The 18,798-nt window shown below is 30.3% G+C and overlaps 1 protein-coding gene across 1 annotated transcript in view; it reads left to right on the top strand.

Moving 5' to 3' along the window:
* The window catches only part of LOC142334481 (uncharacterized), a 266,080-nt gene that overhangs the window by 165,367 nt on the left and 81,915 nt on the right, over positions 1–18,798 (top strand). Inside the window, exons 14-16 of the mRNA XM_075382546.1 lie at positions 225–481; positions 3,748–3,863; positions 16,577–16,699. Of these exons, the coding sequence (XP_075238661.1) occupies positions 225–481; positions 3,748–3,863; positions 16,577–16,699 (496 nt within the window). The remainder of the gene's footprint in view (positions 1–224; positions 482–3,747; positions 3,864–16,576; positions 16,700–18,798) is intronic.

Here is an 18,798-nt window from a genome sequence, read left to right on the forward strand (position 1 = left end):
TATAGTTTCACAGACTATTCAATTTCAGTGCTTAGAAAATCACTTTTTCTAAAATGATCATTAAATAAATTGACAAAACAATATATTTTCTTTGATTATGTAGGAACAAAGTATATTCTTGTGTTTCTTATCAGTTATTTTCTAAGAGATCTACTTTTTACAAAAATCATTTACAAATGGTTTTGATTGATAAAAAAAAATCTTTTGTTTTTTTCAATTTTTAGAAATGCTAGCAAGGTCAGACTCAGGTAAAACAAATACTGATATGTCAGAAACATCAACTACAACAGAAGACTATGCAACAGCAACAGAAAACAACTCTGGAACTGATACAAGTTCTCGTCAGTTGCAGCAAGTTGACGTAGGACCACAGACAAGTATGCAAACAACAGCAGTCCCATCAACAGCTGGTAGTTCATTTGAAAGTGGTTCATCCATGTATAGCCTCACTAGAGCAGATGCTACTGAAGATGTACAACAAGTCAGTTTATGTGATATTATTTTTCTTATATTATTGTTAAAATATTAGGGGGCCAACTAGAGGCTTGAGACTTAATGGCATAAATCTCAGTATGGCTTTTTAGTAATTACACAGCTCAGGTGTTGAACTGTGTTAAAAGTTTGCTAGAATGCCTGGTACTAAAGTAGATCCCCAGTGCTTTGGAAATAACATCACGTTGTATCATCATGTTCATATCATTCAATAAAGTTCCGAACACATGGAGTTACAGTTGGTCCTTATTGCTCAATGTAGAAAGGAAGCTTGAAGGACTGAAATGTTATACTGAGTCCAGGCTAGACTCAGTTTCATGTATCTCACTTGAGCTAGTTGAAAGTGAAGTTGTTTGCTTCCACTGTATAAAAAGGTGCCCCTTTGTGAATAAGATATGTGTAATTGGGTACTCTTGACAGAGCTGCTCTAACTCACCCACTGACTCCACTGGTTTCCAGTGATTTTACAATAGATGGATCATCCATTTTCAAATTTTCAGAAGGTTCCAAACTAGGTTTGTCCTCAGTAAAAATCCATTGCTATCAATGATCAATGAAGCTGTACTGGCTGCAAGTATAGTTGACTTGATTTGCCCCCTCAGATGCCCATTGCAGGAATTTAATTTATTTACTCATACTTCATATTGTGTGGCACTTAACAAAAAATCTGCAAGGTGCACTCGATCAATTCTAATAATGATAAAATACATTATATTCTTTAATATAGTTCAAAATTAACGGTAGATTTAATTTATTGATATATCTCTCACAAAATGTTATAATTAAGATGGTTGCAAATCAAACAGCTTTAAAATTTCTAACTATTTTACAATTACGTCCATGTTGAGAAACAAATTCGTCTCTTACATTGCTGCAATTTCTAGGATTTCAAAGGAATCTAAGCCTGTTGTACAACCTATTTGTTAATCATACTGAAATATTTTTAATCTATTCAACAGAAATTGTCTTTTAAAGTAATGATTCTCAAATAGTAAAAATATATTTTGTTTTTTTTCAAACATTCTTCAGAGGTTAACACGGAATAAAACAAGATAGATTTTTTTTAAAGATATCTGTGGAAACATGAAAAAATTTGTATAAGTATAAGCACCAACAATGTTTCATTTCTTACATAAAGCCATGTCCAACAGGGAAGGTCAAACCTATTCTGTACCACCTATATTTTTAGATGGCTTACTGAAAAAAAAGTCAGAAATTTAATCAGTTTTTAATGAATGTAATAAACTTTAAAAATATATAAAAGTGACTGTTAAAAATATCCCTAAAAATTAATCCCTTTAAAAGTAATTCTTCTATATATTTATTTATTTATTTAATACCAGGTTACCCAGTAATAGCACAGTGACATGATGTCAACAGTACTCTGCAGAGATGCCAAGGCATCTGTTCGCAGTCTGCATGTAAGTATAAATGTATCGGTAAATGTGTAGTCTTGAACAGACTCAGGCCGACCACTCCTGAGATGTGTGGTTAATTGAAACCCAACCACCAAAGAACACTGGTATCCACAGTCTAGCATTCTGAAAGCAACTGCCTTTACAAAGAGTCGAACCTCAGAACTCTCGACTTCAAAAATCAGTTGATTTTGCGATGATGAGTTTAACCACAGACTAACCCAGCTGGTTAAATTTAGAATTTCAGAAGTTGGTGAAAAATTAAAACAACTTCCTGCAACTCAAAAATATACTGTATTATATTACTTGACTACTCATATTACTTGATTTAATACTGACTTTAAAAAGTCAAAATAAAAAAATTGAAAAACTTAACATGAAATCACAGTTGTCTGAAGGTGAAATATGAGTGAATTTTTTTCCTTAAGTTTCAAACTAATTTTCTTTCATTTTCGTTTTAAAATACTTTGAATATCAGAATCACATCAGAGTCACTATAAAAATCCAATATTAAGCAATGTTGATAATAATGAAAAAATGAAAAATATTCAAATTCTCCATTTAGTAATGTAAACAATTTCATTAAAAACCTTTCTTCTTAAGTTAAGTGTGGAAAAAATGTAAAATAACTTTAAGAAAATAAATTTTTCATTAAAAAATTATGTAAACTTTATAAAGAGTAAGCTTAAACAAATAATTTGACTTGTTTTTATATAGGATGAATTGAGAATCCTCTTTTCTGAAATCAGTTAAAAACACTAGACATAATATCTAGCAAGAATTTTAGTAAAATTGCTTTCACCACTTCTCTAAATACAACTATTTATTTGTTATAATACTAGTATGACATAATATCATAAAAAATTATGTTGCCAAAGAAAATTTATTGTAGGTTATGTGTTACTAAATACTAAATTAATTCATATTTGAGTAAAGACATGGCATTTTTATTTAAAGTATTGTTTCTGCTGTGCTGTGATCTCTGAAAGAACAAATTCCTGTCATTCTTTCATTCTTTGGGTCAGTAGAAATATTTTTTTTTTGTCTTAGATTAAATTATTCCATGCCTTTTAAAAAAATTGTACTCTTAATTTTTATTTATTTAATTTATATATTTGGTTCACTTTTAACTTTAATTTATTTGTGATTAAGTTGTGTGAAATTATATTAAAGCTAATTATAAATATAATTAAAATTATATTAATTATATTAAAGTATAAGTACCTTCTTTAAATATTTAAAGTTTCTACATAAATTTATCGACTCAATATATTAAATATTTCTAAGTTACATAATCATGCTTACAAAAATATATCATAGAAGAACCTATAGGTAAACAATAGCAACTGATTTTCTGTGGAATGTTATTATTATGGATGCATTGCATGGGTTTTAAATGTTTTAAACATTTTTTGATAGATTGCACCTTAAACCAGAAAGTGACAAAACTCTTGTTAAAATTTTTACAAAATGTTTCTGACTCAGATTATATGGACACAATATTTTTATACTCATGAATTTTTCAAAGATTGCAAAATAAAAGAAAAAATGAAAAATCATTCAAAAATCCAGAGGAACAGAGTGTCTAAATAAAATTCATAATTATATTGTATCCATATCCTCAATTATAGTTAAAAACATACAAGTTTCATTACTATCAATCAATTAAGCTCTTTTTATCTAATTTTAGTTTTGTTCATGTGTAGAAATTGTATTTTGTTAAAATCTCTAGAGATGTTAATGAAAATACATTGATAAATGAACATAAAATTTTACTAAGATAATATTACATTTAATTTATTTTTTATTCAATAATATATTTTACTTTATTTTACTAAAGGTGCCTTGTTCACCTCCTCCAATTGAAGAAGAAATGGAGAAAGGACCTGAGGAAACAGGAGAAAAGAAACCTAAAGATGGTGATTCAGTTAGTGGTGAAAGCAGCAGTTCTGGTAGGTAAGATATCACTATTACTTCCTATTAAGTTGTAAATCCAAACCAATAAAGTGCTTGAAGAAAGAAGAATTATAACTTCAAAAATAAGATTACCTCATAAAAATTGATTCTTTGAAATGGTGATAGTTTAATAGTGTAATTAAGACAAAATATGTAAGTCTTTAGGAAATTCTTTTTTCTTTTCCTTTTTTCTTAACTTTCTGGTTGGATCAATTCCCTGTGGTTGGATGAAGCAGTTCTGTCTCACGTGGTGAGTAGATTGAAGCTAGGCCACTGAATCAAAGTAGGATAGGCCATCTCCAAAGCCTGTGATGATCTCTAAGTAGGTCTGCCTCTGAAAAAACTGTTGTTCTTGAAGCAGGAAGTATTTATATACACACATACCTTAAACAAGCATTACTGCATGTTGTACTTTGACTACCGGCAAATAATGCAAGTGGTGACACTATTAAGAGCAGTAAATCTTGTTCTTTAGTACATAGTGACTTTGAGTAGCAGGATGAAGCCTCTACACTACCAAATTGACAGTCACTGGTGCATTTAAAGTGCTACTTGGGTGGCAAGTGATCCAATTCCGTGGTCGGCAATAGTGTCCAAGTAAACATGTTTCACTCAGCTTGATCTTATCCTATAGGGATTGATCCAGGGTCATTTGTCATTGTTTTATTGTATTTTTTATTGTCAGGGAGACCAGCAAAAATGTACCACTTAGAGAACCCTTAGAGAATCCTGCAGATATAATATGAATTGAAATTGTACCCAGTGTTGTTAATTTTATCATTTGGTAATACTGGATCTGATTTTTTACCAGTTATCTGCAGGATAACAAAAAAAAACCAGCATGCAAATTATAGCAAGCAAATTAATCCGACCACAGGGAATTTTTTGTTTATATCTATGTTTGACTGCTCTGTTTGACCACACCCATTTTTTTAAATTTCTGTAGAATGTAAGATTGTTTAGCAATTTTCATGTTATAAATGGTGTTTTGTGAAAGTTTATTTCATTTTTTTATCACAAAATCTTATTTTCATATTTTTTGTTTGAATATTTTTATTTGAATATATAATAATGGACATAAATTCAAGAAAGTGTTTGAAAATTTTTTCTCTTTCTGAGCCAACATGACAACAAAAAATATATTCTGGTGTGGTATTGGACTAGGAACAGTGAATGCTATTTTAAAACAATTTAAAGAAACTGGTTTGTTTTTACCTCAAAAGAAAGGCAAATGTGGCTGTAAAAAAAAACTAACTCTAACACAGGATTGTTTAGTGAAAAAAAGTAAACGTGATCCAGAATTATCTGCTATGGACTTAAATCGAGAATTAGCGCAACCAATCAAACAGATTTACACGTGACAACTGTCAGACACTGACTTCTTGCAACTGGACTGAAAGTTTGTAGGCCAGCTAAAAAGCAGTTTTTACCACCAGCAATCTACAAAAAAAAAGGATCTTGTGGACTAAAAGAACATGCTAATTGGACCAAAGAAGACTGGAAAAATGTTATGTTTTCAGACGAGTCACATCTTTATGTTCAGGAGCAAAGGGTTCCATACATTAAAAAAGCTTTAGATAAAAATACATCACTGGCTCATATTCAACAATCAGTTTAAACATCCCCAGCAAAAAAAAATATTTTGGGTTGTTTAACATATAAAGGCTCTCATTCATTACTTCCAGTAGATAGTGTATTGGAAAGTGATGGATTTATCAAGATTCTGAAGGGAAGAGTTGTGACACAACTTCAAAACAAATTCCTGCAAGGCAGTGGAGTCTTCCAACAAGATTTAGCACCAGACTGTTCTACCAAAAAAGTGGAAAATATTTTTTTTTCAAAGAATGAAACATTAAAGTGACCCCGTAGCATGGCAACTCCCCAGACTTAAACACAATTGAATGTCTTTGGGCAATATTCAAAAAACAATCTCAAAAATTAATTCTACCATAAAAATTGATCTCATTAAATCAGTAATATTGGTACAGTTTCATATGAAAAAATCAGAAACACATGTAGTATACTAGTAAATCAATACCAAATTATGTGAAGTGATTAAGAATAAAGGACATATTAATTACTAGATATTCTCAAATTGTACAGGTATGATTTTCTTCTAAATAAAGTTACTTTTTAATAAATAACATCTGTGTTTGGATTAATCTGCACGTTACTGTAATTTATTAAACATTGCTTTAGCTGTCAGCATTTTATCCTTAATCTACACCCTTCAATTTCCAGTGAATTTTTTCAAAACCAACAAATTTTAAAACATCAATTTCCCATCATATCTATTTATTTTTTATGAAACATTTATATTTTTATCCTGTAAAAAGTTACTAGTTGACAAGGCAAGGTGCATATTCAGAGAGTTTACAAACTACTGCTGTTTACAGTTATGCTCCAGTGGTACTAGTTAAGTAATTGTGACTTCTGCCATGAGATTAGATTGCTGTTTTAAACCTTATTGTTTGTGTGTATAGACACAGACGCATATCTTGATACTGTTACATAACATTATATTATTTATTAGGCTTTATTTATATTACTTTCATATTAATAAATTAATTGATGACATTTTTATTTTAATGTTTAATTATTAATCAGTTTTCCTTCTGCTTAATTCGGCTATTTTTTGGTATACATAATGAATTTTACCTTTTGCCCTATTATTATGTAATAACAGCAATTGTTTTCTTAGTCAATGTACTTTAAAACACAAGCATGATGAAAATATATCATTCTAAAAAAAAGTTATGCAAGTAAATAAAATATAAATTTCTTACATCAATTGTTTTAATTTGTAATGATATTATGATGAACAGAGATGCAAGTCATAGAATTATGGATTAAAAATTTAAAACAAGCGTGTAGTTATAAGCATTACATAATTTGTAGACATGTTAGTACTAATAAAAAAAAATATTCTTTGTTCACTGGAAATTGTACCAGTTTTTACCTCTTCTGTATGCAGAAAACCTCTTCACAGTCAAGCACATTGTCTCACTTTTAATGTTATTAAGTTCATAGACAAAGAAAAAATTGAGTATTACTGTCTCTTGTGCAAGCAATGGAACGTGCTTGTAGAATGCTAAACTTAAGGTGATCTACAGTAATTGTCATCAGGATGATCGGATAAGTAGGAGAGGCTAGTGGTTCTCAAATTCAAACAAAAGAAAAAAGAAATATACTCTTCATAATAAACTGAAATAGATGATTTTGATATTGTGTTATTAGAAGAGAAATATTTTTAATTCTATAATGAAATACCTACTGTATGAAAATTACACAATTTTTGTCGCTAGGAACTGAATTTTACCACTTGTATAGGGAAACACTTAGGAAAATTATAAAATTGATGGGTTTTGAATTCAGGAAGTGTAAAAACAATAGACTGATCTTGTGTGAACGAGATGATGTAATCACGAAACGTGAATTTTTTTCTTAGGTATCTAAGAAAAAATGCAACTTCTGAGCAAAAGAGAGAGCGTATAAAATTTGGGTGCACACACATTAAACAGTAAAAAAGTGCTGGCAGAGTGATGATGTACCAGATGATTTTGCTAATAGTAGTTTAATTACCGTTAGTTAAATAACCGTTTAAGTGTGGCTCATGCGGGTGGGGACATGGGATTCATAGATGATGCTTTTTTAATGTATGATTCCAAGAGTAAAATAGAAGATTTTTATAAAGAGACGAACAATGTTTTTGAAGTATATTGAAAAGCAAGTTATCCCATGATTACCAATAAATTTTATTTTAGTCATAGATAACGCACCTTACCCAGATCTAACAAAAAAAGAACTTTTAGAAATGGTCAAACTACATCACTCAGAACTACAATGTGAATTAGACGAAATACTAAATAACAAAGGAATTACAATGCTTAGATTGTCACCTTACCACCCATATTTTAATACAAGTGAATTAATTTGTAATCAATTTAAAAAACAAATTCGAGACCACAATATGTCCTACATGTCATTAACAGAACTGAGAGTCGTTGCAGTAAATGCACTTTCATCAATTACTGTAGAAGATTGGAAAAGATCACTGTCAAAAGTTCAGGAGCTAATGGATTCTTACTGGAAAACAAACACGTTAATGGAAGATGCCATTGAAAACATAATTATAAATATAGGGATGGATAATGATGAGATATAAGGTAGTGAAGACGAATTGGAAATTAATTCTGGTGGAAGTGAAACCGAGTCAAGCTCAGAAATCAAGGGTTGTTGACCTATCACAGAAGATAGTTGTACGACAACTGTAGATGAAATTTTTAAGGACTGTCTGAAGGTTGTATTGATTATTTAATTATTTAGTAAATTAATATAGAGATAGTATTTTATTTTTTATTCTGCAGTTATATCCAACTTGTGATTCCGTAGGTCAATATATCCAAATTATTACTATCAGCTTTGAATATATTGCTGTTAACTATGATACCATTTTAGTGAAAACGTTTACTTAATTAAATTATTGTAATTAATTGCATGTTAAATTTATTTTATTTATGAATACAGTAATGTATTAACATTTTTAATTGTGTTATTACCGTAATCAGAAAGTAATTATAGGTTCCAAAAATTACAGTAATTTATTTAAAATGGACAACATTTCTTGTTCAGAATGGATTGACAAGCATGTCACTTTGTTCAGTAGGACTAAAACCAGATTTTACTGTTGTGTTATATATATCTCTGTTTGTCGCCAAACAAAACAGTGCTGTGGCCCTCTATAAATATGAACTTCACCTTGTAGAGTTGTGTATGTAATGATGTATTTAATTTTTTTTAATAGACAGAATAGAATTTACTTTTATTACAGAAATATTGAGCTGTTTGACTATACTAAATTACATATTCACACCTCCCTAGGTCTCATACCAAACATTCTTTGTGAATAATATTAGGCATTATTTAAACCAAAACTTTTGAATCTGTATAAATAATAAATACAATGTTTTTAATCATTTAATTCTAAATAATTACAGCCACCCTTGTAACCTACCATCTTCCGTGAGTGGTTCTGTTATTCTCTCTCTGTCATCAGAGCATTATTTGATCTTATTGCTAGTGACATTTTTTAATTAGACAAATATTCAGATTATGATGAAAAGATATGTTGGATTTGAAGTGTGTTTGTTTATTCACTACAGTATAGTTGTTGTATATTTTTATACAGTTCTTAATATTCAAATGTGTTAAGATCTACTCCATTTTTGTGTATGTGTAGAATACCAAGAATGATGTAAATGTTGGTGAAATTATGATTTGTGTCTTTGATGTTTGGCAAATGTTGAACTTATATGTTGTAATTTTCAAATGAAATAAATTTAACCTTTTGAAGCTGCATCCTGTTTGACTAATATAAAACACTGTGCAGGTAAAGAGTTCAGTTTATATGTTCCAGAGGCAATGTGTTTGTTTGGTAATTGAGTTTTATATGTGGGTAAGTCAATTATTATCCGCAATGTAGTTATAAATTTTATTGCAATACAAATAGGAAATTTATACGTACATCATTTTTCAACATAGTCCCCTTGCATTTCAACGCACTTGGTCCAGCGTTCCACAAGCTTCCTGATGCCCTCATAAAAGAAGGTTTTCGGTTGAGCTGCAAACCAAGAATGGACCGCTTCTTTCACTGTTTTATCTGAGGTAAATCGACGGCCTCTTAATGCCTCTTTGAGTGGACCAAATAAGTGGTAGTCAGGAGGGGCAAAATCAAGACTATACAGAGAATGAGTCAGTACTTCAAAGTTGAGTTTATGGAGCATTTCAGCAGTGTGGCAGCAGTATGTGGATGGGCATTGTCGTGCAACAACACAACACCTTTTGACAGCAGTCCTTGGCGTTTAATTCAAATTGCAGGCTTCAGCTTAGCAGTAAGCATCTCACTGTAATGTGCACTGTTTATTTATTGTCATGCCCCTTTCCTCATAATGTTCCAGTACTTGGCCTTGTGAGTCCCAAAAAACCATAAGCATCAGTTTTCCTGCGGATGGTTGGGTCTTGAACGTTTTTTTGCAGGGCGAATTGGATGTTTCGATTCCATACTCTGCCGTTTACTCTCCGGTTCGTAATGATGGATCCATGTTTCGTCACCAGTGATGATTCTGTCTAAGACTCACAGTTATGCAACTGTGTGAGTTGTTTTGGGACCCATCTTGCACAGACTTTATGAAACCCAAGTCTGTTGTGGATGATTTCGTAGGCAGAACCGTGACTAATTTGCAGATGATGTGTCACTTCATCAATAGTTACTCGTCTGTCTAAGAAAACCATGTCACGTACACGCTCAATGTTTTCCTCATTTGTGGCGGTGAACGATCGTCCGGCTCCTTCGTTGTGCATAACACTTGTGCGAGCATTTTTTAATTTTTCAATCCATTCATAGACACTCCATTGCAGCGACACACTGTTCCTGTACTGTACTGAAAGTCTTTAATGAATTTCAGCCCCTGATACACCTTCTGACCACAAAAAACAGATCACTGTATGTTGCTCTTCTTTGGCGGAGCAGCCATGGTTAAAGGCAGGGCAGTGATAATGGAACTAACCTAGTAGCATCATACCTGCACAGACATAACAACAATTAAACAACGCATGCGTCATCTACGCTACACAACATTACTACTAACATAAACAAAAATAGAACTAAATTGCAGATAATAACTGACTTACCTTTGTATTTAATAATATGTTTTGTTTTGTTTATTGTTCTGAAGACTACATTGCTCCAGACTTTTTAAATTTGTAAGTTATTCTCTGAATATGAGTTAAATGTATTTTTTTTATTTTGTGTAGGATTGTGTCATTGAATGTTGTATTATATCCATTTCTGTATACTAATTTAGTATCTAGTATTCTACCATATATAATTATAGTGTTACATTCTTCAGATGAAATGGATGTACTGAATAGTCTGTGGATGGTTAAAGGGCAGAAACCATTGCTAGTTCTCTAAATATTCTTACAAAATGTTTTATTTATTATTTTCGATGGCAAGATCAAGATCAATTATTTTTTATTTATTTTTTATCCATAGTTGTCTACTGTTAACATAACTTTTACAAAATTCAACATAGATTTAACTTTACAAATGAATACAAAACCAAAAAAATAAATAAATTTTCTAGTGGTAATTATTTTATGCTAGTAATAATTTTTTATTTATTAAACTATTAATATATATTAAAAAAGATATTGTAAATTTCAAAGTAATATTTTAAAATTTTGTTAGTAGAACAAATGATATGTTTAGTGTCATTGAAATTATAAAGAAAAATTAGTCTTTTCATAACTTCACAATGCTTAATGTTTGCACAGGGATGATGAGAACAATAAACTATATCAGATTAGCTTGATTTACTAGCTACTAACTTTGGCATGCCTTGTACCATATATGTAAGTCAATGGATTACAGTATCACTTCCATTATTTTTTGTTAATCTACCATGTTGGATTATATAATACACCAAGGGCTGGATTTACATGTTTTGCACCGTAGACCCAGGCAAAATTGCTGCTCCTATGTCCCCCCCCCCCCATGTATCTTGTCTCTTCTCCTCAGCTATTCTACTAAATCACCTTCATAAATCATAAAAGTTTGTAATCATTTTCTTTTACAGTTTTAAAACAACATAGATAAGTTATACACTGATACATCCTGTTGTATACTCATACTTACTACGTTAACTTTTTATACTTTACTACCATAATTACAAGGGGAAAATCAACCTTCCAAAACTTGATGTAAAAGGCATTAATAAATAATAACAATTTTCAAGTATAATGTAGAGGTTATGTTATCTAAAATTCTAACTTATGTATGTGAAATTTCTAAAACAAGTGAAACTATAGCACATCAAAACTGCTTATGTCTTGCTTTGAAATGAACTAATTATTAATAACATCATGAAAATTAAGTTTTGTAGTCAACTTGCTTTTTTGCTTGCTAAAGCAACTAGATGAACCAATCTCTTCTGAGAAAGAGTAGATCTCAAATAATTTTTGATTCATTATAGTACGAAAAATGATCTTTCAGCTGCATAGTTTGTTGCTGGTGTACATAAATACATTTTAAGAAAAATACTTATGTTAAGATTTTTCAATATTAGAATTCCGTTAAGTTTTGATAGTGACATTTCTTCGCATTGGCATTGTTTAATTTGTCTTAGATCCTTGAAGATTCTTCAGTGAAAATCAATTGAAGATTCTTCTATGTCAGTTGCATAAATTTTCTGCAAAGAAGATGCTGCTGTGGTGATTTCCTTGACATTCAAGCTGCATAGATTTGTTAAGAAGGTGAATCTGCTGAGAAACTCAATGTAGCCAGTTATTCTTTTGTTCAAGTCCAAAAGAAGCTTATTGAGGATCATATTAAAACTTTCTTGAAAACTATGGTCTGCGTTTTCTTTTTCCTCTTCCTCCTCCTCACCAAGTTCAGAGAGTCAGATTTGTCAAAAACTTTCTTTTTCATGATCTTTGAGGCCCATCTTCTACACATTCATCATCGAATTCACTTTCAAGAACAGTTTAGACAGTCTTTAGGTTTTTCACCAGCCATCTTATAGAAGTTAAACAGATCCTTCGGTTCCACAAATGCAGTCAGAGATTTGTACATCATCACAGCTGTAGCTACATTCATGTGTGTGTTTGTATCTTTTCAATGAGTTAAATTTATTAAGACTGCCATGAAGTTTCAGTGCAAACAAGTTTTCTTCAAAGCTCTTTGGTTTTGTTCATTATTTTTTTATTTTCATCTTGGCTTTTGTTCATACTTTTGAGAGCCTTTGTAATTGCCTCAAAATTTCTGTTGAGGCTTTTGCATGCCTCTTCCTTGTCCAACCATCTTATTATACTCAGTGATTTTATGGAGATGTTCTTATCACCAGGCTTGAAAAATGATTCTAGCACATTCCACTGATGGATCAATGAAGAAAAAAAATTGTAGAGGCCTTGTAATAAGTCAAAGAATGATATAGAAAGATTACAGCATTCTACTGCACTAGATCCTCGCAAATTAAGGGAATGAGCAGAGCAGGGCACAAAATATCAACAGATTTGTTTCTTTTAGACTAGTTTGTAATTCAGAGTAGACCCCAGACATATTTCAAGTGTTATCGAATGATTTTCCACGGCAATTCTAAAAGTATAAACCATGAGTCTTAAGAAATTAAAAAATTGAATCACAAGTTCTTTTCCTATATGGCCTTGGTTTTTAAAAAAACTTACAAAGTATTCTTCAGGATATCCAGACTCATTCGCATTCCTTAGGTGAAAGATAACTGGTCATTTTGTGTAATTTCCGGAATTGAATCAATGATTATTGAAAAGTATTTTGAGATTTTCACTTCTTTTAAGATACTCTTATAACACTTCTACTCATTATCTCAATCAACTCATCACAGATTGTAGATGAAAGGTAAGATGATTTATCCTTGACAAGGTTTTCATGCTTATCAAGGTGAACTTTTAAAAAAGAATCATACTAATAATTAGTAATGGGCACATCATGTAGTTTCCATTATTAGTGGAACCAAAGAGTTTATCTTCTCCTGTAAAGACATGATGCCTTTAGATGGTGATGCTAGTGCCTTGATCACGGCAACCACTCTGTGAAGCACAGCCCTCCAGTGTTTTACTTCTTCAATTTGAGTTGGTAACTAGTTATCAATTTTTCCCATTTCAGCAGCTCTTTGTTTGTAGGTTAACACACTGTTGAGGTGAACATGTGAGTTCGCATGTTCTTTACCTGCTGGTAACCATGTTTTCAATACTAAATCTACTATCGTTGGATTGATTTGAAGTTAGACAGAACAAAGACCCACCCTCCTGGCTGGGGGAAGATACTATTCACTAGATTTCCATTAGAAAGTTTTCTATTAAACAATGATTTGTTCAAAAATCTGTTATTATGAGGGTATAATCTTTGGATTGTTCAAAGTCATCATATTTATTTTAATTGAAACCATTTTTAACAAAATAGTTTCTCGTAGTATCTTTAATTTTCTACAATACTGGGACATTACTTGAAATTTGAGTTATTGGTAATACTAGTAATAGGAGTATCAGTTTTAAATGGATGTCTTTTCGTTTTCTTCAGCATTGGATGCAACTTTATTTGGACCCTCACTTGGCCTAGTTGACAATGACAATGATACAAGACTAGGTTGATCATTAACTCAGGCCTCTTGTTCAGCAGTAGGCATAACAGGAACAACAAAAGTCATTTCACTTCTATACATTTCTTTATCGACCCTTGAACTTTGTGAAGGTGTTGAATCAGATAGGGAAGAAGTTTCCCCTGTACTAGGATTAATTTTAAAAATTATCTAATTTTACAATTTTACTTATTACTTCATTCAGTTTAATTTTCCTATCACCCGCTACTTTTCAGTATTTAGCACTGCAAAACCTTTTGTGTCCATCCATTTTTTTGGTTGAAATAACATAACCAAACTTAACTTTAAACCAAAAGTATTCTAAATGAACTGAGTACTTACAAAATAAATATACTAGAAGTAATATTTGGACTGAAACAAGTGATATTTTTTATAAATATCATAAAACTTCTATAAACAACAAAAACTTTCACTGAAACAACAGAATAGTAGGAAAATCATAATGGCACTATAAAAACACGACACCAGACATTTGACTGTCTGCTTCAACAGACAACAGACTTGAACACTTGTGTCAGCCGACTGTAAACATTCTGGTTGGTTGAGATACTTTGTAGAATGTAAGCGATTAGGCTCGAAGTGGTGGCCTGCGCAGGCACAAGCACACACACACACATGTGAGACAGTATCACCCTCTGTTTATGGTGCTGCACTGTCCACGCAGTGCATAATTTGCTGCCACCCTCTCCAAAAGATGTACATAATTGTTATTGTATACCTCCTCGACCAGGAAGACCTTCAACTTCAACTGATGACACCCGCATTCAGAAATCAACAATCTGGTATGCACAAATAGCCGATTGACTGGCAGAGAACTTGCAAAAGAGATCAGCATCTCAATTGGATCATGCCACAACATTTTGACTGAAAAATTAGAGATGCTTTGAGTTGCAGCAAAGTTTGTTCCTCATTTGATGACTGAACAGCTGAAAGTACTTGCTTGAGTGGTTGTTTGTTGGCAACTTATTGAACAAGTCAATGACGATGAAACATTCATGCAAAGAATCATAACAGTAGATGAAATCTGGGTTTACAGTTACGACATTGAGACAAAAGTTCAATCATCAAAGAATCACACATTTCAAAAATTGCTATTAACACTTAAACATGTTTAACTTAGATAACAGTAACATGAAAACTAAACAAGACATCAAAAATCCATGAACTTTTGGTTACAAAGGAGATTTTGTGGAACACAGTGCTGTTAAACATATGTCATTTTGGTTATGTATTTGGGCTATTCCATTCAGGGGTGGGTGATAATAAGTCTATTTGCTTTTGCTTTTTTCATCAGTTATTGTTTTGCTTGATATTTAAGATTGGATAAACTGATTTCTATGAAGTTTCTACTATGATTTTTGATTGTGATACTGAAGAAAATACTATCTTGGGTCCTGTATTTCAAAATTGTATTCAAAGAATAGAATATTTTTTTTATATAAATCTTTGTACTAAATATTTTATTTAACTTCCCCTTTGTCTATTGAGGATGAAGCTCTCAGTAGCCAAAGTTGCACAACTTTCCTTGCAATCAATTCATTGCTGTCTTTTTTTAATAACTTAGTTCAAGGTGTTTTCACTTGCTTTTGTAATCGCCCTTAGTGTTTGGTGCGCCTCTTCTTACTTCAGTATCAGCGGATGTTATTATTGGTAGTTGTTTTGTTAACAATCATTATTTCTTTAAATTGATTTTGAAAAAAATTATTGATTATAATTTTGATTATTCTGAATTAGTAATGTTAAGATGTTACATGGTAAATAAGAGTTCAAGATAAGATGATAAGCTGCATTTTATCTTACTATGTGGCTAAATTCTCATTTAATAGATTGTTTTTTTTTTCCATCCATGTATGATTGAAGTTAAGTAATGATGGTGGGTATAGTTTTAATGAATGGTAATGCATTTTTTTTAATGGCCAATATTCATAGCAGTTGATATCATATAAAATTGCAAAATAAGTATTAGAATAAAAATAACATAATTTGGATGAATGTTACATTTTTATTCTAAGGATTTGTTGGTAGGTTTTTTAAATATTACTACTTAAAGACTGCTATTTGGCCTTCTTCTGTTGGTGGTTGTTGCATAACGAATAATCAGATGTCTTTGTATTTCATTTTGAAAAAATGTTGTTATTTATTGATGAATCAAAAAGTTTTAGTGTGTTATTATTTACAATTATTAAGTAATTGTTAATAATAATAAAATTTAATTTACAATAATATATTACTTATTTTCTGTAACTCAGTTTTGTTCATTGTTCTTTAGTCTGTAGCGTTTCATTAATTAATATTGTTACAGTTATTGCTCAGAGTGTCTAACTGCATACCTAACACAGTGTATGACTAAAAAATATTTTACTTTTTTTATCTTGTGCAATACCAGTGTAAAGAAGTATTAACTTAAACCTTGATCAGTATTTATAATATTTGATCATATCATATGGTACAGCCAAATATTGCATTTTTATTGCTGGTTATCATTTATTATTTTTACAAAAAAAAGAATTTTTTTTACAGTTATAGTGTTGATGGAAGTAGTGGGGAAAAACAGGGAGGTTCTGACCACAGTGGGCGGTGTTCAACTCCTGGAGAATATGAATCTCCTACAGAGGACCAACAATCTCCAGTATCCAAGACAAGGTGATGATTCATTAAAGTATAATATAATCTTTTTACAAGTAGCAGAAAGAGATAATATTTCAGTCTTTCATTAGCAAGATTCTGAGTCTTAGTGCCAGTCAGGCTTAGTATTTTTCACATGTTACCAAATTTTATTTATCATATTTCTTTCTATAAACAAGCCTAAGCTTCCCGTATCCATTAAAAAAGTATATGATCCCACCATTACATTAATCCCTTCTAGTATCTGTCATTTTAACTGAACTTTATTAAACAATAATATTTTTAGTCTCATTTCACTTTATTGTAAATTATCAAGGCATGAAATTTTGCACTGTTATGACATTGCTGTAATGAGATGTTATAAAGTTCATAAGAAATTCTTTGCAACATTGAATACAGCTTAATAATTTTATATGCATCAAATTTATAACATTTTCTATATTCATAAGGATGTATATCATCCATATCAGTTTACCTTTTTTAATTTTTTTTATCATTCTGGATGTGTACTAATTTCCAGTTTATATTGGTTAACTGGTTAAATTCCAGAACCATTATTAATTTTTATGTTCATATGTTGTTATCAGTAATCTATCTAATTACTGTTCAGAAAGTAAAATTCATTTCAGTTTTCCTTATCTATATATGTGCTACAGATCTCAAAGATCTCTTCTGAGAATTTTACTTTATCCAATAATCATAACTTCTCATAGTCCAACTTTCAGTTCCACAAAGACAAATAAGAACTGTTGTTACTTTGTAGAATGTAAGTAATGTATTCTTTTATTCTATATTACTGATTGTATATTTATGTAATAACTCTTTCACTACAGTTCTAAAAACTTACATATTATACTTGAAAGTAACTTTTTATTAAAAAAAATCCTATCTTGTATTTTTTCTACATATTTTTATACGGGAATTACCAGTGAAAAAATCAATTTCTTCTTTATACACAATTATTTTTTCATAAGTGAAAACTGAATACAAACTTTAATAGTTTTTTATACTGCTTAGAACAGAGTTAAATTTATAAATAATTTTTGTAATGAATAAAAATATTTTCCATCAACATTTACTGTGTTTTGGGGGTCAATTTAATGATTTCTAATCGTTATGTAATTATAAAAAATATTATGATGATTTACCTCTTGTTGATTCTTTATTAAAGTTGTAAAGTACTTTTGAAGTTTATTGTTTAGAAAAGCAAAAGCATAAATACTATGACAAAGTACAAAAGTAAAACAGAAATAAATTAATGTGTATGATGTAAAAATTTATACACTGAATAAGACATGAAATCTAAATGTTTATTTGTATTATTTAGTAATAAAATCTGATGTAATTAAAATAACAGATTCATATGTTTAATGCATAATCAATTTTTATTAATGTAATGAAAGTACTTATGAAAAGTAGAATATTAGAATAAATCAAACAAATATGTGAACATGACAGGTCAGCTTTGATCATAATTTACCCAAATTAGTTTAACATAAAATTAAAAATTAATTTAAACATCAAAATTATATTTAACATTAACATCAACATTTAAAACATTTTAAAATTATTTTAACATCTCTCTTATCAGTCTGTTTTGCAGTTAGAATTTTTCTTGTTAGATTTATTCTATAGAAGTAATAAAAAAGGGATTTCTACCTCTTTTTAAAGAATTATTTATGATTTTTAGTTTTTATTAGAAAAAAATTAGTTTTTAAAATACTCAGATCTGCTTAATTTATTTCAAAACAAATTTTTACTCAATAAAACTTCTGTTGGAAGTTTATATGATACTAATTCATTTACAGAATACAGACCTACAACTGGATTCCAATAATTATATATATATAACTATACACCATGGAATTCACATTTCATCAATTTGTTAAATTCAGGACAAAATATAAAAATTAAATTAAAAACCAATACATTTTGCTGAAAAAAACTTTTATTGTGCTTTTTTTTGATGATAAATTTACTAATTAAGTTCAAAGATTTAGCAAGGGAACATGGTAAGGCAAGTTTTTAGTGTGAATGCTAATGGAATAAGTTCCCTTATAGTTAGGAAACTGATATTTACCATAATTAAGGGATCTGTAGCAAAAACAAGTATAAAA

This window comes from Lycorma delicatula, chromosome 1, assembly GCF_047948215.1.
Source record: "Lycorma delicatula isolate Av1 chromosome 1, ASM4794821v1, whole genome shotgun sequence".
Taxonomy (NCBI): Eukaryota; Metazoa; Arthropoda; class Insecta; order Hemiptera; family Fulgoridae; genus Lycorma; species Lycorma delicatula.